The sequence below is a fragment of the Leucoraja erinacea genome, chromosome 27 (assembly GCF_028641065.1).
Source record: "Leucoraja erinacea ecotype New England chromosome 27, Leri_hhj_1, whole genome shotgun sequence".
Taxonomy (NCBI): domain Eukaryota; kingdom Metazoa; phylum Chordata; class Chondrichthyes; order Rajiformes; family Rajidae; genus Leucoraja; species Leucoraja erinaceus.
The window spans coordinates 27336220-27363235 of record NC_073403.1 but is presented as its reverse complement, the minus strand read 5'-3'; the positions used below and the strand labels follow the sequence as shown (position 1 = coordinate 27363235).

General features: G+C 44.9%; 1 protein-coding gene across 2 annotated transcripts in view; it reads left to right on the top strand.

The window, feature by feature from the left end:
- Positions 1–1761: 1761 nt before the first annotated feature.
- The window catches only part of adam11 (ADAM metallopeptidase domain 11), a 145282-nt gene continuing 120027 nt past the window's right edge, over positions 1762–27016 (top strand). For both annotated transcript variants that reach the window (XM_055657337.1, XM_055657336.1), the window contains exons 1-4: positions 1762–2684; positions 3026–3201; positions 3766–3842; positions 25163–25229. In XM_055657337.1, the coding sequence (XP_055513312.1) occupies positions 2627–2684; positions 3026–3201; positions 3766–3842; positions 25163–25229 (378 nt within the window). In that variant the 5' untranslated portion in view covers positions 1762–2626. The remainder of the gene's footprint in view (positions 2685–3025; positions 3202–3765; positions 3843–25162; positions 25230–27016) is intronic.

The following is a 27016-nucleotide window of genomic DNA, read 5'->3' as shown; positions in this document are numbered from 1 at the left end:
AGGAATTGGTGACGTTTCAGAGTGGGTCTGAAGAAGGGTGTCGACCTGAAACGTCACCCATTCCTTTTCTCCAGACATTCTCCATGTCCTGCTGAGTTGCTGCAGCATTTTGTGTCTATCTTCGATTTAAACCAGCACTTGCAGTTCTTTCCTACACACAATGCCCCTAGTGAAACTGGCGCACCTGGAACATTAAATCCAATGTGTTAAATAGGTTTGCATAAATACTCTGAAATACATTGTGCCACAGTGGCTCAGCGGTAGAGTTGCTGCCTTACAACGCCAGAGACCCGGGTTTGATCTTGAGTTTGTACGTTTTCCCTGTGACCATGTGGGTTTTCTCCGGGTGCTCCAGTTTCCTCCCACACTCCAAAGACGTACAAGTTTGTAGGTTAATTGGCTTCTGTAACTTGTCCCTAGTGTGTAGGATAGAATTAGAGAATGTGTGATTGTTGGTCGGCATGGACTTAGTGGGCTGAAGAGCCTGTTTCCACGCTGCATCCCTAAACTAAACCAGTCCATAAATGAAGCGATTCCTCAATGTCCATTCTAAAGAGGACTGGAAATGCAATCTCTGCTACTGACCTTGGGCTAACCATCTATTTGCGTTCATTTCTTCGAGTCCCTGGTTGCACATACCAGAACTGTAGCTCTCAAACATCTCTGATGATGACAAATTGGAATATCCCTTTGGGATATTCACTGTATTCTTGCCTGAGCCTCCTCTGAAGTTCATGGTGTTTACTCCTCAATATATCCCATATCGCTGGCCCTACCACCAATATCAACATTGTCTTCTTTCAGTGTATTGTTGTGTTTCTCTCCCATGGTTTTGGATGGTATGTTTTGCCCTCGGGAACATTTCCACTAATTCCACACGCTCGTCAATTGGCTGAGGCCATTTATTTCTTGAAACCTGACCAACATCTCTGGCATTGCCACTGCCAGCCAATATCACAGCTGTACTTGGAGAACCCCATTCTCTGTTCGTCTGGGATCACTGCCCTATACTCCCTTAAGCAGCAACATCACAAATCCAGTGCAGATATAGTGTCAGCAGTCTCAGTAATGTCCGCCTTGCTGAGAGGTAGGACAAAAGGTTGAGCATCCTTTAACAAAGTAAACTCGCAAGTAAATGTGGTGTCAGGTGCAACAATACCAGAAATCAAACCTCACACATTCAATCAGTTCTTCAAGATACTCTTGCACTGAAATACACTGAATGTACCACATTTACTTGTATTTGTTAGCTTAAAAATCTGCAGCATTTCTAAGTGGAAGCAACTCAGTTGCTAAAGATTAAACCTGGAATAATGAGTTCTTGCAACTTGCCTTTGGTTTGTGGTGCAGCTGGAAAAGCTACTGCCTCCCAGTGCCTGAGACCCAGGTTTGATCCTGTCCTCGGATGCTGTCTGTGTGGAGTTTGCACATTCTCCTTGTGACTGAATGGGTTTCCTCTGGATATCCTGGTTTCCTCCCACATCCCAAATATGGTAGATTAATTGGCCTCTGTAAATTGCCCACGGTGTGAAATTAGGATAACAGAACTAGTGTGAACGGGTGATCGATGGTCGGCGTGAACTCAGGGGGTCAAAGGGCCTTTTCCCACACTGCTTCTGTAAAACTAAAAATTACATATGTGTAGTTTCACCAATGCCTGTTTCGTTTCTTTCCAATGAAAGGGACAGTGAGAACCTCTGGTGTCACTTATTGATCACAAGTGCTGGCCTCCACTAGAATTGGAGTTGTCCCGCCCCATGGCTGGCATGTACTCGTTAGGCTGAATGGCCTCTTTCCATGGCCTCCACTGGAGTTGTCTCACCTCTACAATGGGCATGTACAGTCTCGTTGGGCCGAAGGGCCTGTTTCCATGGTCTCCACTGGCTAGTCCCACCTCCATATTCTACCGTTTAAAAACTGAACCAGGAGCTATGTATTTCTACAGACATTGAACCCTGAAGAAAAACACTCGTGTTTGTGGATACCAAGATGTATAATATAAGTCTGGGCGATTTTGCCTTGCAACTCATTTCCAGTTCAATACGGATGTGATTTGACCAAATAGCGATTACAATGTGTGCATATTTTGTTAAAAGTCCGTTGAAAGTGTTGGGTGACAACCGTGTGTGGTCCAGTTGTTTACAAAAGAACGGCCCCATCGTTAACTACTGATGAATTAGGTTTCACATCAAAACAAACCTGATACTCAACGGACTGTTCGGAAAGGCACTTGTAGTGCAGCGCACCACATCAGGAGATGCCGCTTGTTTGAGTAATGCATTTTGATTGGAACCAGGTATCTGATTCCAATCGTTGAGAAGAGGATGAACTCTATTGCTCATCATTGCATGATACAGGGATGTAGGCTGGGTTTAACCAGACTGACTGGTGCTGTATTGGGCGGCAATGTTACTGGTGCCACAGGCTGGGAGCGAGGGATGAGAGAATGTCATTCTTCAAGCACTCACTCGGCTACTGATGGAATGAATGACTGCGGGACAATGATGGAGCAGCCTCCGCTCACATCTCCATAAGCATCACTTTATTTCCCGGAGAAGGGGTGGGAGGGGGTAAAATAAACAAAGTGAGCCCCAACATATCACTCTGGGTGCGCGGATGTGAAACCATGGCTCCAGGGCTCACTTGGATTGTTGTTGCTTTCTGCTACCTCACAGACTCTACAGGTAAGCAAGTGGACTTTTTTTAACCTTTTGAAAATTGGCGCTTTTCAGATAAATACCGATGCATCCCTGTTTCCCCCTCTGCGTTAGGGCGAAATTTAGCTTACACTGGTGTTCTGAAACCTGCAATCCGTCCATTATTTTCAACGCAGTTGCTGCATCAACAGAAATTCTGCAGTGCACACAAGTCTAACACGCCCGTCACCCACACGGCGACGCTCCCACCTTGTATATCTCCCGAAACCACTCACATTCTGCCTTGAAATGCAAGATCGATCTCTAATCAGGGAGCGAGCGGTGCTGTTTATCGCTCGCCGTTAACCTGCCACTCTTTTTTTTTAAAGGGTTTATTAGCGCCGAGCTACGCACGGAGACGGCGGGGAATGAACAGCCAAAAGGCAGACCCGTGTTACAGGGAAACGCCAAACCCCAGCGATTAATCCACAGCGTCCACTCGGCAACCGAGATCAAACACGATCGGCTCGACACGAAAATCCGAAATAGCAACATCGCTGCTCACGTAGGTTCCATGTCAGTTTCCGCCTTAGAACAACAGACAGCTGAGCTATGTGTACACATTCCCACCTAGAACCATTTTGAAGTATTTCAGCCCTGCTCGGGTGCAGATGGTTTAAGATTTGCGTTTTCTTGCCAAAAATAAATCCTGTTTTGCAAGATGAGGTGGGGGGCTGAGCGGAGAACATCACCTCCCCTCTAACAAACCGTGCAAAACTCCAGCAGGAGAGGACTTAGGAGATGCTGCTCACAATGTACTCCAACAGAGGAGGGAGGGGTGGCTTGAGATCTGACCTCATTCTCCCATTCATTAGTTAAATAAAATTTTACATTTAAAATAACGAGCAGAAAGATTCATTGCGGAGATTAAGGACCTCCAACGCTAGTCAGCGTTAAAGTTCTCGGTAAAAAGCTGTTTCGTTTTGTTCCGTCTTCCAGCACACAGGATCTACAATGCCCTAAAAATCCGCCTGTATTATGTTAATATTGCAGTAACATACGTTATAGATGTAACTTTGAGCTCATGAAACTGACGTTTCTTAATGGCACTGTGCACTTTGTTTTATAGTTCATTCATCTGGCACATGCAAGTTTCCAGGTAGATGTGTTCGGTTCATCCTTCATTTTGGATCTTGATCTAAACCAGTGAGTATTTATGTAGAACAAGTATCAGAAGGCCGTTGTTAGAAGAGTGAAACAACATTTAGACCTCAATATCAATAATAGTAGATTCAAAATTTAAAATGAAATTAATCATACTTCTAATACCTGAAGGTTTGTAAACTAACAAATACATTTGGGTTAAAAAATGGGTTAATAACTCAGTGGGTCAGGCAGCATCTCTGGAGAACATGGATAGGTGATCCTCTGAAGAAAATTCCTGACCCAAAACATCACCTATCCAAGTTCTCCAGGAATGCTGCCTGATTGGACGAGTTACTCCAGCACTTTGTCTCCTTTTGTGTCAACCAGCTCCTGCAGTTTCGTGTTTCCAGTGAATTTGGATAAATGGGAATGTATCCAACATTCTGACGTAAATTCAGTGTCCCGAATTACTTTAATGTTCTGGTTTTATCCGGTTTCCTGATATTACTCTCACAAGCATGATGACATTCCTGCTGTGGACAACTAATAGCTCAAAAAGGAGCTAACTGCAGGGAGGCTGACGTACGATGGTATGCTCAGAGGTTGCTCAGAACTTACATAATATTGGTTGACCCAAAAAACGGTGTTTGCTTCCATTCTGTGTCAAGCATTTCCCTCTTTTCTAAGGCATCCCTGCTATGGGGGAAATAATTTCACTGTCTATTCAACCTATCCTCATAATCCTCAATAGGGCGGCACTCTAGTGCAGCTGGTAAAACTGCTGCCTCATAGCACCAGATACCCGGGTTCGACCCTGACCTTGCTTGCTGTCTGTGTGGAGTTTGCATGTTCTCCCTCTAACCGTGTCAAAAGGCATACGGGGTTTTCAGGTTAATTGGCCTCTGTAAAACTGCCTCTAGTGTGTAGAGAGTGAATGAGAAAGTGGGAGAACATATAATTAGTGTGAATGGATAATCGATGGTCAGCATGGAATCGGTGGGCTGAAGAGCCTGTTTCCATCCTTTATCTTTTAACTAATTGCATATACCTGTAGGAGGCCACCACATAATCCATATACCTCCATTCCCTGTATGTTCATGTACCTATCCAAAAGCCTTTATGTGATATACCTGCATGTTGGCTTTCAGAAACTTGTGTACATACCTGTCCTGGTTCCTTTAAAAATAACTAGTACCCAATCTCTTACCATTTAGTAAATGCTGTGCCTTTCAGTTTGGTTCACCAAAGTGTATGCCCTCCCATTTCCCCTTTACATTGCATCTGCCACATTTTCACCCATAAACTTCAAATGTAATTGTTATTTATATTATATTGATTTATTTCACAATACTGATCTTTCAGGGGGTAGAGTATTTCAAACTGAAGCACATGCAGTGTCTGATTGTGTCTAGGTCGGTCTGGGCCGAAAGGGCAGAGCTGAGTAATTGTATTCAATAATAAAAGGGAGTTGTGCAACTTGTTGGTGTGTTTTTTTTATTAGCTTGTGTTGGACTATTAGCTTGTGTTGGACTATTTCAACCTGATAACAGACTGCACAGGCAATTGGAGAATTGATGCATGACAGATTGAGAGTTTTAGGGAAAACCACTGACAGAATAAAACACGAGGCCAAGTGTTGACAACAAACATTCGCTGCAGTAGCTTCTATCAAAATCTGACAGTCAGAATGTTTTTCCCAGAATGGAAAAAATCTAAACTTGAGGCCATAACTTTAAAGTGAGAGTGGATAAGTTTAAAGGGGATGTGCAGACCAAGTTTTTTTTTTACATAGAGAGTGGTGAGAGACTGGAAGTCGCTGCCAGGGATGGTGGTGGGGGCAGATACAAAGTGGCATTTAAGAGACTTTTAGATAGGTACATGGACCTGCAGGGAATGGAGGGATATGAAATCTGTGCCAGCAGATAAGATTTGGTCTTGGGATCATGTCGGCACAGACATTGTGGGCTGTTAAAATGTGTAGGAAAGAACTGCATATGCTGGTTTAAATCGAGGGTAGACACAAAATGTGCTGGTTTAAATCGGTCTGAAAAAGGGTCTCGATCCGAAATGTCACCCATTCCTTCTCTCCAGAGATGCTGCCTGACCTGCTGAGTTACTCCAGCATTTTGTGTCTACCTGTGGACTGTTAAAAGGTCTGTTATAAGGTCATAAATGGTAGGAACGAAATTAGGCAATTCAGCCCATCAAGACTACTCCACCATTCAATCATGGCTGATCTATCTCTCCCTCCTAACCTTATTCCCCCTGCCTTCTCCCCATAACCCCTGACACCTGTACTAATCAAGAATGTATCTATCTCGGCATTAAAAATATCCACTGACTTGGCCTCCACAGCCTTCTGTGGCAAATAATTCCATAGATTCACCACCCGCTGATTGAAGAAATTCCTCCTCATCTCCTTTCCAAAGGAACGTTCTTTAATTCTGAGACTGTGATCTCTGGTCCTAGACTCTCCCACTAGTGGAAACATCCTCTCCACATCCACTCTATCCAAGCTTTTCATTATTCGATACGTTTCAATGAGGTCCCATGCTCATCCTTCTAAACTCCAGCGAGTACAGGCTCAGTGCCATCAAACTCTGTTCTATGTTCAATGAAAAGAGATTGGATAAGTAGAATAGGAAAATGGAATAGAAATTAGAGAAATATGGGCCAAATGCTTACAAAAGGGACAAGCTTAAATGGGGCATCCTGGTCAGCGTGGATTAGGTGGGCTGAAATGCCTGTCACCATGATAATTCTATGATTCCATGATTCTAAGTGTGTTGATGTGTGAGATTATATATTTAGCTTTTGCAATAAAAAATGACAATTGAAATGGTGGGGGAATATCTTAATTTGCTCAGTGTAGGAAGGAACTGCAGATGCCAGTTTACACTGAAGATAGACACAAAATGCTGGAGTTAATTTGCTCATTCTTCTCAATTTACTCAGGCATATTTTGCACTCAGAACTATTCAAACCATTGATATGAATATAATTTGTGGATTTTGCCTTCCTTGAAGAACACAAATAAATAATCCTGGGATGAGTAAATAGTTTAAAATTGTTGGGAAAATTCCATCATTGTTCCTCCTGTCAAAGTTTACTGTGATATAATTTTAAAATTATCCAAACTTATTATTTGACAAGATTTAATAGTGCAGTTATTTTGGACTCTCAGAAGATTTATATAAGAACATAAGTCTTCCTTTCATGTAACGAGCTACCAGTAGTTCGTCCATGGTTTGGGGGATGTTACACAGAGTTGTATCTGCAGGGTGGCTTCTGCTTCTGACAATGGAAGCAGAGTATACGAAGCACTTGCTTCCCAACTGCATAAAAAGACACAAAGTGCAGGAGTAACTCAGCGGGTCGGCTAGTATCTCTGGACGACATGAATTGGTAAATTTTCATATTGGGACTCTTCTTCAGATTGCACCTGCGACTCCAGGCATTATTCATGTCCCCCGGCGATGCTATCTGATCTGCTGAGTTATATACAATATAAATAAATAGCACATAGAAACTGCTAGAAACATAGAAATTAGGTAGGAGTAGGCCATTCGGCCCTTCGATACCGCCATTCAATAATCATGGCTGATCACAACTCAGGTACCTGCCTTCTCTCCATACCCTCTGATCACACAAGTGGCCAATAGAGCAGAGAGTGATTCACCACTCTCTGCTCCTCAAAGGATTTCCAGCCCTTAAGAGTCCCAGGGTTTGCTGCCTCACAGCCCAAGAATCCTGGGTTTGATTCTGACCACGGATGCTGTCTGGGTGGAGTTTGCGCGTTCTCCCTGTGATCCTGTGGATTTTGCTCCAGGTACTCTGGATCCCTCTTGCATCCCAAGGCTTGTTGATCAATTGACTCATAAATTGCCCTAATTGCCCTAAAGGGAGTGGATGCGAAAGCGGGATAACATAGAACCAGTGTGAACTGTTGATCGATGGTTGGCATGGGCTTGGTGGGCTGAAAGACCTATTTCCATGCCGTTTAGCTAAATTACACTAAACTAAACGAGACATTAATTTCATTGAATAAAAAAAATGATGGTAAATACAGGGTGCAATATGTTTCCTTAGCTTGCGTTTGGACAGTTTTGTCCACAGCTCCATTTTCCACAATCTCTGTACATTTTTATTATGTAGCTCAGTGTAGCAAATTCCATTTCATGCGGATATGTCAAGAAAATGTGCACAAATAATTCAACCATCATATGGGCTATCCCAGAGAATTCTCTTCAAACTGACAGCCAGAACCGATGAAAAGGTTCATTAACCTGAAAATCATCTCTTAAACATTACCAGCAACGCCGAGAGAATTATTTTTACAGCATTTGGTTTATGTTACAAAGGTATAAACTGAGCACAAGTCCACAATTTTATTCACTTTTTTTTTTTAATAAAGTATTTAGTGAACTGTTGCAGTTATGTCCAATGCCCATTAGTACACTGCTTACTTCCACACTTTTCATTTATTCATGTTTTGGGATCCGACTGTCACTGGCTTGCATTTATTGCTGATCCCCAACTGCACGTGAGAAGATGATGGGGAGTAATCTTAGAAATATAGAAACATAGAAAATAGGTGCAGGAGTAGGCCATTCGGCCCTTCGAGCCTGCACCGCCATTCAATATGATCATGGCTGATCATCCAACTCAGTATTCTGTACCTGCCTTCTCTCCATACCCCCTGATCCCTTTAACCACAAGGGCCACATCTAACTCCCTCTTAAATATAGCCAATGAACTGGCCTCAACTACCTTCTGTGGCAGAGAGTTCCAGAGATTCAACACTCTCTGTGTGAAATTTTTTTTTCTCATCTCGGTCCTAAAGGATTTCCCCTTTATCCTTGAACTGTCTGTTCGGTGAATTCTTCTGTTGTGTTATTGGGCTGTGAGTCCCATTTGGATTTAGACACTGCACCAGTGCTTAGTTTAGTTTAATTTAGAGATACAGGCCCTTTGGCCCACCAAATCCGCGCTGACCAGCGATCAGTATCTACTAGCAGTATCCTACGCACTAGGGACAATTTCCAATCTTTACCGAAGACCAACCTACAAAAACCTGCGCGTCTTTAGAATGTTGGGGGAAACCGGAACACCCGTGGAAAACTCACGCGGTCACGGGGAGAACGTAAAAACTCCATACAGACAGCACCCGTAGTCAGGATCAAACCTGGGTCTCTGGTGCTGTAAAGCAGCAAGTCTACAGCTGCGCCCACTGTGCAAGTGCATGACTTGGAGGGGAAGCTCCAAGTACCTTTGCCATCTACTAGGTGACAGAGGTCCCGGGTTCGGAAGGCGCTGACAGAGCCATCTGGTGCGTAACAACAGTGGATTCTGAAGTTGGCAGAAGTGATGGGCACTGTGCAAATGTCACGGAGGTAATGAATGTTTAGGTTGTTCTAAGGGAACCTGCCAAGTGGGCTGCTTTGCTTTGATGGTATCCAGCTTGAGTGTTACTGGAGCTCATTCAGGAACGTGAAAAACATTCCATTGGATTGCTATTCATATTTCCTTATGACGTAGAAGACCATTCAGCCCATTGAATCCATGCCAGTTCTCAGAGCCAACCCATCAGTCTCATTCCCCACTTATTTCCCAGAATATTCATCCCTATTGCCTATTAACCACACCTGATTTTCCTACCATCCACCTACACAGAGAGTAATCTGCAGTTGGCAACAGTGGTACAGCTGGTAGAGCTGCTGCCTCATGGCGCCAGGTACCCGGGTTCGATCTTGACCTCAGGTGCTGTCTGTGTGGAGTTTGCACATTCTCCCTGTGACTACATGGGTTTCTTCCAGGTGCTCAGGTTTCCCCCAAAATCCCAAAGATGTGCGGGTAGGTTAATTGGCCTCTGTAAATTGCCTCTAGTGTGTAGGTTTAATGTTTAACAAAGGAACAGCAGATGCTGGAAAATGGAAGGTAGACAAAAATGCTGAGAAGGAAATGCTAAATTCAGTCTGAAGAAGGGTCTCGAAGCCGAAACGTTGCCTACTTCCTTCGCTCCATAGATGCTGCCTTACCCGCTGAGTTTCTCCAGCATTTTTGTCTACCTTCTAATTCAGATTCAGATTCAAACTTTATTGTCATTGTGCAGTGTACAGTACAGAGACAACGAAATGCAGTTAGCATCTCCCTAGAAGAGCGACATAGAATATGAGCAATAACTAAATATGTTTACGTGCATACAGTCATAGTAGTGCAATTATTTTTTTTCCTGGTGGAAGGAGTGTCTGGGGGATTGGCAGTCACCGAGGTGCAGTGCTGAGTAGTGTGACAGCCGCAGGGAAGAAGCTGTTCCTGGACCTGCTGGTCCGGCAATGGAGAGACCTGTAGCGCCTCCCGGATGGTAGGAGGGTAAACAGTCTGTGGTTTGGGTGAGAGCAGTCCTTGACGATGCTGAGCGCCCTCCGCAGACAGCGCTTGCTTTGGACAGACTCAATGGAGGGGAGTGAGGAACCGGTGATGCGTTGGGCAATTTTCACCACCCTCTGCAGTGCTTTCCGGAGAGTAGATGTGTAGAGAGCAGATGCAAAAGTGGGATAACATAGAACTAGGTGAACGGGTGATCGAAGGTCGGCATAGACACGCTGGGCCGAATGGCTACTAACCAACTGTCCTGCCCTAAGTTGCTCTAAAAGCTCAAAGGCTTCAGAGTGTGAGTCATTCGCCAGGATTCCCAGCCTCTGTCCTGTGCTTCTAGCCACAGTATTAGTGTAGCAGGTGAGACTAAGCTTCTGTTCAATGGTGGATAGCTCGGTGATGTTAATACATTGAGTTTCAAATATAGGGGGTTAGACGTTCTTTTTGGAAGCGATCATCACCTGTCACTGAACCAATGCAAATGAATCCCGTGGTGTGAATGTTATTATTTGACATTATCCACCCATGGCTGAATGTTATCTAGGTTTGCTGCATGCTGGCACCGACTGCTTCATTACACGAGGAACTGTGATTTGAACTCACATCAAGCTCCCACAAACAAGGGGCGTCACAGTGGTGCAGCAGGTAGAGCTGCTGCCTCACAGTGTCAGAGACCCGGGTTCTATCCTGACTACGGCTGCTGTCTGTGTGGAGTTTGCACGTTCTCCATGTGACTACATGGGTTTCCTCCGGGTGCTCCGGTTTCCTCCCACATCCCAAAGACGTGTAGATTTGTAGGTCAATTGGACTCTGTAATTTATCCTTAGTGTGTAGTGATTGGATATGAAAGTTTGAGAATGCAGAGCTAGTGTGAACGGGTGAACAGATGTGGACTCGGTGGGCCGAAGGGCCTGTTTCTGTGCTTTATCATTCAATCAATCCTATCTCCATTTCTGAACGCGTGATGGAAAATGTCAATGATGAAACAACTAAGGGTGGTTGGAACCAGGACACAATCCTGAGTAACTCCTGTCAGGATGACCTGTAGCTGGGATGATTGATCTCCAAGTTCACAACCCTATTCCTTTGAGTGTGGGATTTGAAACTTTGTTCTAGGTTTAGAGCAAACATGTAACGTGGTCTGGCCAGGATTTGTCCCCTCCTCATCTCTCGTCCAGTTTTCTCCCCCGCCCCCCCCCCACTAAAAATCTGTCTGAAGAAGGGTTCTTGTCCAAAACGTAGCCTATCCATGTTCTCCAGAGATATTGTCTGACCCACTGAGTTACTCCAGCATTTTGTGTCTTTTTTTTCCAGGAGCTGAGGTAGTTCTGACAAAACACAAACAGTGCATCAAGGGTGGTCAGGTTACTGGTTAGTGCTGCTTGACAACACTGTTGACAACGGCCTACAGCACTTTGCTGATAACTAAAGGTAGATCAGCCACCTTTGTCCTGCTTTTTTTGTACAGGAGTCAGAGTATTGAGTATAGAAGTTGGGAGGTCATATTGATGTTGTATAAGGCGTTGGTGAGACCACATTTAGAATATTGTGTTCAGTTCTGGGCACCATGTTATCGGAAAGATATTGTCAAGCTTGAAAGAGTTCAGAAAAGATTTACGAGGATGTTACCAGGACTAGAGGGTGTGAGCTATAGGGAGAGGTTGAGTAGGCTGGATCTTTATTCTGTGCAGTGCAGGAGGATGAGGGGTGATCTTATAGAGGTGTACAAAATCATGAGAGGAATGGATCGGGTAGATGCACAGAGTCTCTTGCCCAGAGTAGGGGAATCGAGGACCTGAGAACATAGGTTCAAGGTGAAGGGAAAAGATTTAATAGGAATCCGAGGGGTAACTTTTCACACAAAGGGTGGCGGGTGTATGGAACAGGCTGCCTGAAGAGGTAGTTGAGGCTGGGACTATCCCATCGTTTAAGACAGGTTTAGAGGGATATGGACCAAGCTCAGGCAGGTGGGACTAGCGTAGCTGGGACATGTTGACCAGTGTGGGCAAGTTGGGCCTAAGGGCCTGTTTCCACATTATGACTCTATATCTATGATCAATCCGGATAATTTTCCACTTTTTCAGGTGAATGCCATTGTAATTAGATAGGAGCAGTATAGCAAGAGAAGCAAGTAGTTCTGAAGTGCACGTTTTCAGTATTACCGCTGGGATGATGTCATTTAGAGTCATTGAGTGATGCAGCTTAGAAACCAGTCCTTTCGCCTCCTGAGTTTGTGCCAACCTTCAACCATCCATTTACACTAATCCTACATTGATCCAATATATATTGATTGAAAGATACAGCACAGACGCAGGCTTTTTGTCTCCTGAATCCACATTGATTATCAATGATTCACATCAGTTCAATGTTACCCCACTTTTGCGTCCACTCCCTACATACTAGAGGCAATTTACAGAGGGCTAATCAACGTACAAACCCGCACTCCTTTAGGATGTGGGAGGAAACCGGAGCACCCAGAGGAAACCCACGCAGCCACAGGGAGAACGTGCAAACTCCACACGACAGCACCCGAGGTCAGGATAGAGCCCTGGTCTCCTGCGATGTGACAGGAACAGCCTCACTGTATTAACGCAGCTGTATTGGGTTCTCAAACTGTTTCACCCAGAGAGTTGTGAATCTGTGGAAATTTCACGCAGAGAGTTGTGAATCTGTGGAATTCTCTGCCACAGAAGGCAGTGGAGGCCAATTCACTGGATGTTTTCAAGAGAGAGTTAGATTTAGCCCTTTGGGCTAAAGGAATCAAGGTATGTGGGGGGAAAAGCTGGAATGGGGTACTGATTTTAGATGCTGGCTCGAAGGGCTGAATGGCCTACTCTTGCACCTATTTTTCTATGTTTCTATGTTTCTTTATTATGTTATCAGTGAATCAAATCATTAGAGTAGACAAAAGAGACTGCAGATGCTGGAATCTTGAGGAAAACACGAAGTGCTGGAAGGACTCAACGGGTCAGGAAGCATCTGTGGAGGTGGAGGGAATGGATAAGTAACGTTTCGCGTTGGGTCCCTTCTTCCAGTCGGAAAGAGACCCATCCTGAAACATTGTTCATGCATTTCCTCCAGAGATGCTGCCTGACCCGCTGAGTTACTCCAGCACATTAACATTTCAATCAGCTGAGGGCCAGTTTCTGATGTGATACTGAGCTCAGGAAGAAGCTGAGATGCATCATCTATTTGACATCTGGCTGACTGGGATTGGAAGTGCTTCAGTCTTACCTGCAGCACTCACATGTGTGACCCGCCCGTACTGAGAATGAGAGCTTTGTGAAGCTCCTTCTGTTCAGCGTTTAATTGTCTATTACTATTCGTTACTAGATATGCGAGGATTGCAGAGATTTGACTTGACCCATTGACTGAGATCTCCTAGCTCTGCCAATCGCCTTGTGTTGTGGTGGTTTAACGTGTATTGATCCTGCCTTCCAGCTTCACTGGGTTAACTCCTGCCCAGTTTTACGTACACCCTGTCTATCCCAATTGTAGGCATGTCATGTGCATTCCTCTCTGACCCGGGTTTGATACCCTTGCTTGATTATAAAAGTAAAGTGCAGGAGATTTTATGTGCAGGAGTGTTATGAGGATACATCTTGTGCTGATACATCTTTCTGCTGCTTATGAGAGTCCACAGTACCTGTTGCAAGCTGCCAGATGTGTTCTGAGCCTGTCGTTTAGCATGGTGTCGATGGCAGAGCCACTCAACACCATGCACTGTGTCTTTGAGGTGAAGCTGGAACTTCACCTCCAGAGGAATTATGTTGTGATCACTACTGTAAGGCTCCCATGGGCAGCTGGATCTGCTTGAGTAGATTATGAAGGACGTAATCAAGTCGGTAACCTCTCATTTGTTCATTCACTGCCTGCCACAGACCCAACCTGGCAGCTTCGTTCCGTAGAACTCAACCTGCTTGGTCACTGATTTTGTTACCAACCAACTTTAGTTTTTAATTTAGTTTAGTTTAGAGGTACAGCTGGGAAACAGGCGCTTTGGCCCACCAAGTTCACGCCGACCAGCGATCCCCGCTTACTAACAATGTCCTACACACACTATGGACAATTTACAATTTTACCAAATCAATTAGCCTACAAACTTGTACGTCTTTAGAGTGTGGGAGGAAACCGGAGCACCAGGGGAAACCCCACATGGTCACAGGGAGAACGTACAAACACTGTACAAGCAGCACCCATAGTTAGGATCGAACCTGGGTCCCTGGCGTTGTAAGGCACAAACTCTACCATCACCGTGTCACCCTAACTCTTGGTGATGGACATTGAAATCCCCCACTTGAGTAAGTTGTGTGCATTTATTGCAACAGTGCTTCTTCCAAGTGCTGTTCAATATGGAGGGGCACTGATTCATAGCTGAGGGAGGGAGGTAGATCATGGTCAAGAAGGGGTTTCCTTATTGGTATTTAACCATTTCATGGGTCCATGGGTCTGCTGGCGATCTATTCCATGGGTCTGCTGTCAATCTAGATTCAGTGTTGAGAAGTCCCAGGGCTTCCACCTCCCACCAGTACATGTCTGTGCCACCGCATGTGATGGGTTGCCCGGCTCGTGAGACCAGACATAATCAGCGATTGTGCTGGTGGAATCTGGCACATTATCAATAAGTGCATTTTTTCTACATGTACAACCACGTGAGATGTTGCTTGACGAGCCCTTGGGTCCACTCTCCCAGTATAGACACCGGTCGCGGAGGTGTTAGCGTGGTGGACATTGATAACAGGACATACCAGGCAGCTCCCACAGACACTCACTGATCTGTCTGTAAACTGAGCACAACTGTGTTCGATAAAACAGTTGTTTGTTCATTATTAAACAATTAATTATCTGTTGAATCTGTGGCAAATCTATCATTTGCAGACTGTTCAAGGTGGCAGTTCCTTATTTGACTGGTAACAGTGCAAATAAATCCATTGCGATTCTTTGGGCCATTGTAATGTTTACTTTTTTTTCCACTGCAAGATTTTTTTCACAAACTTGTGGAAATTACAGTGCAATCGCTCAAAGAATGAAATTTCCCAACTGCTATCAGGCAACTGAATCATCCGATCAACAACTAGAGAATGGTCCTGCTATCAACCTCACTGGAGACCCTCGGATAATCTTGAATTACTAGACTTTATCTTGCACTAAACATTATTCCCTTTATCATGTAAATGTACACCATACATGATTACAATCAAGTCATCCACAGTCTTTTCGCTGACTGGATAGCACGTGATGAAAGCTTTTCACTGTACCTCGGTACACGTGACATTAAACTAAACTCAAACTAAATTTATCTGCAATCCAAGTTCCTTCTTTGCAGGTGATAATGTTAGGATCATAATTACTTCAGCCTGTTGGGGAATGCTCTGAACCTTAGTGTAATGAAAATGTCGCATCCTCTCCTCACATAAAGTGTTTGCATTGGGTATTTGACTTCTGTTAAGTTCGATCAAAAGATGAGACTGTAGGTCGAGAAAGAGTTGTTGAATTAATGAGTCGAAGTCAGTCGAAGACAAGCAATGGTCTGGAAAATCATTGCTTGTCTTCAGATAATTCACTGATCACAGCACAACCAGCAACAACTGCTTTGGCTTGTGGCCACATGCTTGAAAATTCAGTCGCACCTGAAGCCCCAGAACTGAACCTGACTGAACCTCCTTCACGAGCCGTGCTGACCACAAGGAAGGACAGGGTCGTTCTGTAAACATTGATGGGACGTCAGCCAGGAATGGTCATTGACTAGAAGTGAGACTTGTCTATCAAGTGATGGTGAGTAGGGGGATTGCACATAGCTATGAGGCGGTAGAGGGTGAGTTGGGGGACTGAAATCCCTGGTCAAGGATGCACCAGCAGATTATTAGATAAGCAAATTATAGTGTCCTAATATGTTTTGGATTTGTAGCATTCACCATCCTTTGGGAGGTTTCCTAAAAATTGCTCCTTTGCAGAGTCCACAGGTCTGTATGAATTCTTTGTCCCCAGTGCTCACAGAATGTTCATTGGGTTAACAAGATTCAAGATTCAAGATTCAAGATTCAATTTATTTGTCATTTGGACCCCTTGAGGTCCAAACGAAATGACGTTTCTGCAGCCATACATTACAAACAAATAGACCCAAGACACAATATAATTTACATAAACATCCATCACATCGCTGTGATGGAAGGCCAAAAAAACTTATCTCTCCACTGCACTCCCCCCCCCCCCCCCCCGATGTCAGAGTCAAAGTCAAAGCCCCCGGCTGGCGATGGCGATTGTCCCGCGGCCATTAAAGCCACGTCGGGTGATGCAAGGTCGCACACCGGGTCTTGATGTTAGAGCCCCGGCGTGCGCTCGCAGAGTCCCGCGGCTATTGCAAGCCGCGCGGGGCGGTGCTGTAAGGCCCCGCTCCAGGAGCTCTTCAACCCCGCAACTCGGGCAGGAGAAGTCGCCGTTGCGGGAGCCCTGAAAAGCGGTCTCCCTCCAGGGACCCGCGGGCTCCCGGTGCCGCCGTCCGCCAGACCCGCAGTTGCAGCCTCCGAATCTCCGGAGGTCGGGCCCCAGCAGCGCTCCACCACCGCTCCACCCGCTCTGGACTCGGCCAGTTCCGCGACGGTGAGGTGAGTCGTCGGCACCAAAGCCCCCGGTCTTCCTGTTGGAGGCCGCTCCCCGTTGCAGCCCCCAACGACAACAGAGACCCGACAAAGAAAAGGTCGGGTCTCCCGTGCAGGGAGAGATTTAAAAGTTACCCCCTCCCTCCCACCCCACCCCCACCCCCCCACACACACACCCCAACAAAAAAATAACAAAAAACTACATAAAAACACAGACAAAAAATAATAAAAATGCAGACGGGCTGCAGAGGCCGCTGCTGACGAGAGTCGTGCCGCCTACCGTCATATCATATCATAAGCGTTTGACGGCACTGGGACTGTACTCGCTGGAGTTTAGAAGGAGTAGGGAGACCTCATTGAAACTTTCCGAATATTGAAAGGCCTGGATAGAGTGGATGTGGAGGGGATGTCTCCACTAGTGGGAGAGTCTGGGACCAAAGTCCTTAGCCTCAGAATAATAGGACGTACCTTTAGAAAGGAGATGAGGAGGACTTTCTTTAGTGAGCGGGTGGTGAACCTGTAGAATTCATTACCACAGACGGCTGTGGAAGCCAAGTCAATGGATAATTTTAAGGCGGAGATTGATATATTCTTGATTAGTATCAGGGGTTATGGGGAGAAGGCAGGAGAATGGGGTTGAGAGGGAAAGATAGATCAGCCATGATTGAATGGCAGAGTGGACTTGATGGGCTGAATGGTCTAATTCTGCTCCTATAACATTAGCATGAATATCATCTCATTCACACTTGATGTAACGTGGACAGCAGATTGCTTGTGCAGGTGCCACCTGTGAGCAGATGTCCGCACTGGCAAGACTTGGCCCGTTGATCATAGTAACTACATTCTGCTTCGGGGAAATCCTATCTTTATATCCCTGGTGCTATGAAAGCAGTGATGTGTGTTTGCATTTCGAAGCCAACATATTTCCTTTAGTCAGCAGAACTTCAACTTGTGTCATCTTGGGAGGTTGCATGTTCTCCCCGTGACCACATGCGTTTTCTCCCACACTCCAAAGAAGCGCTGCTGTGTAGGTTAATTTCTGTAAATGGTCCCTAGTGTGTAGGATGGAACTGGTGTATGGGTGATCGCTGGTCGATGCAGACTCGGTGGGCCGAAGGGTCTGTTTCCACGCTGAATCTCGAAAGCAAAGAACTAAATCTAAAACTAAAACTGAAAGCCATCTTCTCACATTACCATGAAGCAGGATTAAGTGTACTCTCTGGGCACACTGCAGTGCAGTAGGTTTTATCCAGTCTGTGTCACTTATGCGTCCACTTAGCTTTTGAGCCATGAGTATATGTCTCAGTTCAACAGTTCCAGCCAGCTCTTCCATCTAGCATCCCTCTCTAAGGCTTAGTCTGAAGAAGGGTCTCGACCCAAAATGTCACCTATTCCTGCTCTCCAGAGATGTTGCCTGGGTTGCTCCAGCATTTTGTATAAAAAACAATGTCAGCTTTTGTATCTGGGGGAGTCTCTGCCCTTGGACAGGAGAGCATCTGTACTAATGACCAATGTGGCCCACATTGGCTGCTTTGAATCAGGGCGGCACTTGCCAGATTTTGGAAAAGGTAAACCAGGAGTTAGTACGTAGAGCAGCAGTGGGCCATCATTGGTGAGCTCTGGCCCAATGCTAGTGGCCTTCTTGGGAAAGAGGAAACAGCTGGCATGATCTGAGCTTGGTTTATTCACAGTTTAGACTCACTGGTAAAGGGTCAGTGAGTGTTGCCACATGTTCCGAACCGATTTGCTGCAGGTTTTACTGATGCTGAGACACCGCGATAGCTTATTATTTTTGTTCCAAGCCCTTTTTAGCAAAAGCAAAAAGATGACAGCCAACTCCCTCCAGGTTCCAACCTCAACAGCATTTAGGCATTCGAGCGTGAATGATGCATGCTGAACTCTGGAAGGTTGACAGATTCATTCATTTTTCACATGTGCATTCAAGCAGTTATACTTGCAGCTAAAGATTGCAGTTGGTAACTGTAACGGGTGGTTCTTGACATCTGGTAACTTCCATTCACATGAATGATGTACTGTAATCCAACACAGGACCTTCCAATGAACACGATGTGTATTGCGTGCCAACAACCTGGGACTGATGTTCCTTAGACCATGATCTCAGTCTCACTGCACTTAGCCTGCCTTCTACTAGCAATCACCACTGCAGGTTGTGAAGCAGCATATTGGGAAATATTTTACAGTTAGCAGCAGGATGAGGACATTTGGCCCTCCTACCCCATGCCATCATTCAATAATTCCGTGGGCTGTTCCCATTGTCTCGCCATCTCTCTTGATTCGTTTAGCTTTTAGATTGATTAGTAGGACTGGATGTTACAATCCCTAATGTTTTCACTACAATTCACATTTGGTATTCTTGGGGATGACCACTAGGTGATTTTGCTACCAATCAGACACATCTTATCTGAATGGTGGCTGATTGGGAAAAGGGGAGATGCAACGAGACCTGGGTGTCCTGCTACACCAGTCATTGAAAGTAGGCATGCAGGTGTAGCAGGCAGTGAAGAAAGTGAATGGTATGTTAGCATTCATAGCAAAAGGATTTGAGTATATGAGCAGGGAGGTTCTACTGCAGTTGTACAGGGTCTTAATGAGACCACACCTGGAGTATTGCATACAGTTTTGGTCTCCTAATCTGAGAAAAAACATTCTTGCCATAGAGGGAGTTCAGAGAACCATATAACCATATAACCATATAACAATTACAGCACGGAAACAGGCCATCTCGGCCCTACAAGTCTATGCCGAACAAATTTTTTTTTTCCCCTTAGTCCCACCTGCCTGCACTCATACCATAACCCTCCATTCCCTTCTCATCCATATGCCTATCCAATTTATTTTTAAATGATACCAATGAACCTGCCTCCACCACTTCCATTGGGAGCTCATTCCACACCGCCACCACTCTCTGCGTAAAGAAGTTCCCCCTCATATTACCCCTAAACTTCTGTCCCTTAATTCTGAAGTCATGTCCTCTTGTTTGAATCTTCCCTATTCTCAAAGGGAAAAGCTTGTCCACATCAACTCTGTCTATCCCTCTCATCATTTTAAAGACCTCTATCAGGTCCCCCCTTAATTCTGCGCTCCAGAGAATAAAGACCTAACTTATTCAACCTATCTCTGTAACTTAGTTGTTGAAACCCAGGCAACATTCTAGTAAATCTCCTCTGTACTCTCTCTATTTTGTTGACATCCTTCCTATAATTGGGCGACCAAAATTGTACACCATACTCCAGATTTGGTCTCACCAATGCGTGGTACGGCATTGGTGAGACCAAATCTGGAGTATGTAAGAAGGTTCACCAAACTGATTCCTGGGATGTCACGACTTTCTTATGAAGAAAGACTTGATAGACTCGGCTTGTACTCGCTAGAATTTAGAAGATTGAGGGGGGATCTTATAGAAACGTACAAAATTCATAAGGGGTTGGACAGGCTAGATGCAGGAAGATTGTTTCCGATATTGGGGAAGTCCATAACAAAGGGTCACAGTTTAAGGATAAGGGGGAAATCGTTTAGGACCGAGATGAGAAAAACATTTTTCACACAGAGAGTGGTGAATCTCTGGAATTCTCTGCCACAGAAGGTAGTTGAGGCCAGTTCATTGGCTATATTTAAAAGGGAGTTAGATGTGGCCCTTGTGGCTAAAGAGATCAGGGGTATGGAGAGAAGGCAGGTACAGGATACTGAGTTGGATGATCAGCCATGATCATATTGAATGGCAATGCAGGCTCGAAGGGCCGAATGGCCTACTCCTGCACCTATTTTCTATGTTTCTATGTTTCTATCTTCAGTTGTGTACCTCAACGTCACTGGGTGTTTCGGCCTTTTATCACAAGACACCCTCAGTCGAGGCAGGCCCACCGCAGGGTGATCAGACCTGGGTGTGTGGCTTATGGTTAGCCTCTAGATGGTCACGTGGCAGCCCAGACAGCATCTTTTCTGTTCAGCCACAGCCAGTGAATGCTCCATTCGGCTGTTCTGGATGTAGAAATAACGAACTGCAAATGCAGGTTTTACAAAAGAAAACACACAGTGCTGGAAAAATTCAGCAGGTCAGGCAGCATCTCTGGAGGGCATGGATAGGCAACGTCTTGGGTGTGGACCCTTCTTCAGACTAATTGTAATAAGGGGAAGAAAGCTGGGTGTGGGTGGAACAAAGCGGAAGGAAGTGATAGGTGAGGGGGGGTGGGGGGGGGGGGGGGGGGGGGGGGGGGCTGAGGAGGTGGGCTTTGATTGTAATATGGCCAAAGGCCGGAGATGAACAGAGGACAAAACAAACGTCACAACTCCCCAAATTTGAATGATCATCCCTGATCATATTGAATGACGGAGCAGCCTTGGAGGGCCGAATGGCCTGGTCCGCATCCATGCCAACCTCCAATACACTAGTACACTAGCTCCATGATAGCACAGTTTCTCATCCGACACACTAGGGGCTATTTACTGAAGCCAATTAACCTACAAACCTGCATGTGGGAGAAAACTGGAGCACCCGTAGAAAACCCACACAGTCATGGGGAGAACGTACAAACTCTGCACAGGCCGCATCCGAGACAGGATCAAACCTGGGTCTCTGGTGCTGTAAGACATCAACTCTCTACCACTGCGCCACCATGCCACCCCACCAGTGAATTACTCATAGATGTTTCCAACAGCTCAGTTGGCATTGGGTTAGTACCAGAAGGTAGGGTAATATGGAGCGATGGGTCCCTCAGTCAAATAGGCTAAAGTGAACTAAATAGACCAGGAGTCTAACCACAGGAGTAGGATCAGAATATACTGGAAGGATTGAGTAGATCAGAGTTGCAGGGAAGATCAAAACCTCAGCCATTCACATCTGAGCTATTAGGCTTCTTTAATGTTTTACTGAGGAGACACTGGGTACAGTAGTGCAAGGATTACAATTTATTGCGTTGTGAGAGATATTCCACAAAACAATATTTAATACGTTTGTTATCCCCATCTTGCCATACTCCATAAGATCTATATTTTTGTGAAATATCTCTCACAACTCAACATAGAACTCGTGTGCTTGGGTGATTGGAGGTTGGCACAGACTTGAGGGCCGAAGGGCCTGTTTTCACGCTGTATATCTAAACAAAGTTAATTGGCCGATGGTGTCTACCATTTCTTTCAACATCCATGGTTTTGCTAAATTTTTGAACTGGAGCTTTTTAACTTAATTGCCACCATTTCCTTTGTGATGTTGTGGCACAGCTGGTGGAGTTGCTGCCTCAAAGTGCCAGACACTCGGGTTCGATCCTGACCTTGATTGCTGTCTGTGTGGAGTTTGCATGTTCTCTCTGCGACCATGTGGGTTTCCTCCGGGTGGTCCAGCTTCCTCTCATATCCCAAAGACGTGTGGGTTTGTAGATTAATTGGCCTCTGTGAATAGCCCCTAGTGCAGGGGTCGGCAACCTACAGCCCCCGGGCTAAATGCGGCTTGTAGCCAAAAATCACCCAGCCCGTAGGCATTTTTTTTCCCGTAATCATCCGACCCGCAGACTTCCATCATCTCCGGTACCTCCTGGGCCCGAGCCCGCGGTGACGCAAGGAGGCCTGCGCTCGTGGCCGCAATTGCGGAGCCGGCGAGCGCCGACAGAAACGTCACCCGTTCCTTCTCTCCAGAGTCGCTGCCTGTCCCGCTGAGTTACTCCAGCATTTTGTGTCTATTCACAAGTACCCGTGGAGGCATTGAATTGAATTATATAACTGGTTTGCTGATGGTGGGATGGGAGAGGTGGAGTGTCTGCTGTCCATATGCTTTCTGTCAGAGCACTCGATTTACTGCCATTGTTTATGTATCTCCCGTAACCTGTTTCAGTTCAGATGCTTACCAAAACATAAATTGTACAAGACAGTGAAAAGAAAAATACTGTGCAATGAAATCAAAACATTACATCAAACTGCCCAAACTCCGGTGTAACCCGTTCCACCTTAATCTGTCTGCCAGCGATGATTTTGAACCAAATCTCCTCTCAGCCTTTGCTCCTCCTCAAAGACATTCTCCAGCATTGCAACCAAAGTTCCAGGTCGCGGGACATTCTATGAAATAGACAGAAAATGCACAAAATAGACACAACCGAATGGTGAACGGGTGATTGATGGTCAGCATGGACTCAGTGGGCCGATTGGCCTGTTTCCATGCTGTATCACCAAACTAAATTAAACACTTTATCTATGTTTTACTTGTACTCACTTGGCAAAAATGAAGGAACAAACTTCTCAGGTTAAAACTCGATAACTGGAAGATAATTTAAATCGAAGCCACTATAGAACTGAATGATAGGAGAATGGAATCAGATATTTTCCCCAGTCCCTGTGTATAGCAGTGTGAGCATACTTCCTCGTTTAATGCACTCTCTGTTTCAGCTGGTATGTAATTTTAGTTTCAGTGTGTCTTCAAAAGTCTCCCATTCTAACATACAATGACATCCCCCATTGCCTTATATGTACTCCAGAGACTGGCTGAGTAAAAGTGAAGGATCAAGTGTAGTGTTGCTCACATATAAATGTAGATATAATACCTAAGCTTGCCTCATATTAGTATTGATCACCAAGCCTTTTGTTCTAAATTCCTCAATTGCTCTAGTTCATATGTTTTAAGAGGTTGGTATTACTGGCTGTTGGTCAGAGGAAGACAAAGATCTATATTTGATGGAGTATCAGTTCGAAGGAATCAGATATATGAGGAGAATTGCACTAAATAAGGGTTAGTTTGTGTCAGACCAACATACACAAGTGTATTTGGGGGACTGCAAAATGACATAGTATACATAAAAGGAAATTGTTTAAAGTCTGCATCCATAATATGATTTCACTGTGTTTAGTTGAGGTCAATATTCTTGGTATACTGTACCTCAAATTTTGAATTTGGAGACAAATCAGTTAAATATAAGGGCAGCTCAGCGACACAGCAGGTAGAGCTATTGTCTCACAGCATCAGAAACCCTGTTCCGATCATTCCAGGTTCCCCCCCCCAACCCAACCACGGTCTGAATAACATTCCCGACCCAAAACGTCACCTTCTGTCCCGCTGAGTTACTCCAGCATTTTGTGCCAATCTTCTGATGAAAGGGAGAACTTGCAAACTCCACACAAATCGCACTCAAGATCAGGATTAAACGTGGGTCCCGAGTGCTTTGCCAACTATACCGCTGTGCCACCCATAATATTAACGTTACAGCTAATTCTCGCCTTGGCAAACTAACCTTCAATGTCCTGGAAGTAGTTTAGGGAAGGTGTCATAACCATAGACAATAGGTGGTGCAGGAGTAGGCCAATCAGCCCTTCGAGCCAGCACCGCCATTCAATATGATCATGGCTGATCATCCTCAATCAGTACCCCGTTCCTGCCTTCTCCCCATATCCCCTGACTCCGATATTTTTAAGAACCCTATCTAGCTCTTTCTCGAAAGCATCCAGAGAACCTGCCTCCACCGCTCTCTGAGGTAGAGAGTTCCACAGACTCACCACTCTCTGTGAGAAAAAGTGTTTCCTCGTCTCTGTTCTAAATGGCTTACTCCTTATTCTTAAACTGTGGCCCCTGGTTCTGGACTCCCCCAACATCGGGAGCATGTTTCCTGCCTCTAGCGTGTCCAAACCCTTAACAGTCTTATATGTTTCAATGAGATATCCTCTCATCCTTCTAAACTCTAGAGTGTAGAAGCCCAGCTGCTCCATTCTCTCAGCATATGACAGTCCCGCCATCCCGGGAATTAACCTTGTAAGCCTGCGCTGCACTCCCTCAATAGGAAGAAGGTCCTTCCTCAAATTAGGGGACCAAAACCGCACACAATACTCCAGGTGTGGTCTCACTAGGGCTCTGTACAACTGTAGAAGGACCTCTTTGCTCCTATATTCGATTCCTGTTGTTATAAAGGCTAACATGCCATTCGCTTTCTTCACTGCCTGCTGTACCTGCATGCTTACTTTGGAGTAAGCTCACTATTGTGAGCTATGACGATAGACCTGGCAAATTAGTGAGGAAATGAAGGACAACGTTACTGAAATCTGTAAATGGAATATGTAAATGAAATAGCCTTTTAACATTTTTACAGCAGAACTGAGGAGCAATATTTGAGAGCAGTAAAATGATAAATTTGGGTCAAGGCCAAAGAACATTTTTACTTACCATGATTAATAAACAGGATTGTCTTCGGGCAAGGTAATGGAGCATTACTAATGTTGGAAGTTAATTAGAGGAGGAAATGGAAAAATATATAGGTTTCTGTCACTGGATGTCTCCTGTAACTGTAAATATTCATGAGATATCTTATGATTTTGGGCTTTGACATTTGCTCATTGTTAGACTTGGTTCTGACCTACCAATAAATCTTCTAACCACTGACAAGTCTGATTTTACTCTGCTTTTTTACTCAGTGATTTGCTGTCAGCGCATTACATTGAACGACATTTCAATGAGGCAGGAAACACCACACAGACATTGGTAAGAAACTTTATTAAATGGTGTTTTATTAAAGTAATATGGTATTCAATATGTCCACAGGAACATGTGTGGTGAGTATGGAATAGAAGGAAGCAATCTAAGCTAGTAAATGTACAAGTGCTTATCCAGAAATAATGTTGAAAAGATGATCTCCAAAAGCTTTAACTGGCTTTGTGTGATAGTGGATGAGAACATCATTAACTCCAAATTATATTGTCATTGAGCAACAAAAACACCAAATGTTGGAGTAACTCAGCGGGTCAGGCAGCATCTCTGGAGAACATGGATAGGTAATAATGTATCGGGTCGGGATCCTTCTTCAGACTGATTGTCGTAAAGGTGGAGGAAGCTGGAAGAGAGGTGCGGGTGGCACAAAGCCAGGCAAGTGATAGGTGGATACAGGTGAGAGGGGATTGTTTGGCAGACGGGTGAACGAAGGCCACAGATGCAAAGAAGACAAAAGGCTGTGAGATAAGCGGGGAAGATGCGTGAATTGTGAGGCCAGAGAGTGGAATGTAGTGGAAGGGGAAAGAGGGGGCAAGATAGTGGGAGAAATTAGTTCACTTCTAGATGGGCAACAGGGAAGAGGCAGGAAGAATAAAGAGAGGGGTGGGTTCTTGGTTAGTTACCTAAAATTGGAACATTAACTGTCAACCTAGAGCAGAGGTCTGTGTGATTTCAAAATGGTAATATTGGAGCTAAATTTAAAATCTGCCAATTAAAAACTCAAGGCATCTCCACTTTGGGGCAATTCTCTGGAATTCTATGGTGCTTTTGGTGTCTATCGTTTGGTTTAAACCAGCATCTGCAGTTCCTTCCTACACTCTTTATAATGTGTTTCACCTCGCAGACACCGCATCCCCACAGTAATCAGACACCACAGTCTCTTTGAGAACTATTGTGTCTCTGATGAAATAGATCTTCCATTTGCAATTATGCATAAAACCTTTCCCTCTGTCGCAGTTTTGGAGAGGTGAAAATACAGGAAGTTGAGCGGCTGATCAATGGGTCCACCTTTCCTGAGTCATCGGAGCCGGCTCTGATTTGTTCTGTACCTTTCCACACCTCTAATCTCCCTCTCTCCTGACTCTCAGTCTGAAGAAGGGTCTCGACCCGAAACATCACCTGTTCCGTTTCCACAAAGATGCCGCCTGACCCACTGAGTTACTCCAGCATTTTGTGTCTATCTTTAGGAAGAGCCATTTGACCCAGTGTGGGCAGAATACTATATGCATGCTGCCTGCGTATTATCATCATTTTATTGTCTGCATCCAACTGTTCCTTGGCTTAATTTCCAACAGTGAGCTTAAGTTCAAGGTTGGCGAACACCACTTAAATGTGGCACATACTCAATAAAGCAAGCATGGATTTCTTAATGGGAAGGTGAATTATATTGGCATGAGATATTGGCAACGCTCCTGGAACTGAAGCTGACCTGAAGAACATTCAACAAAGACACTACACCAGAGGAAGAAAGCTCCTCACTATTCTAACTGTGATGGGAGCTTGATTTTTCCTGCATCCAGCCTGTCCAATCCTTTAAGAGTTTTATGTGTTTCTATAAGATATCCTCTCATCCTTCTAAATTCCAGTGAATACAAGCCCAGTCGACCCATTCTTTCATCATATGTCAGTCCCGCCACCCCGGGAATTAACCTTACAAACCTTACAAATGTGGTCTGACCAGCCCTTTATAAAGCCTCACCATTACATCCCTGTTTTTGTATTCTAGCCCTCTTGAAATAAATGCTAGCCTTACGTTTGCCTTTCTTACTTCTGATTCGACT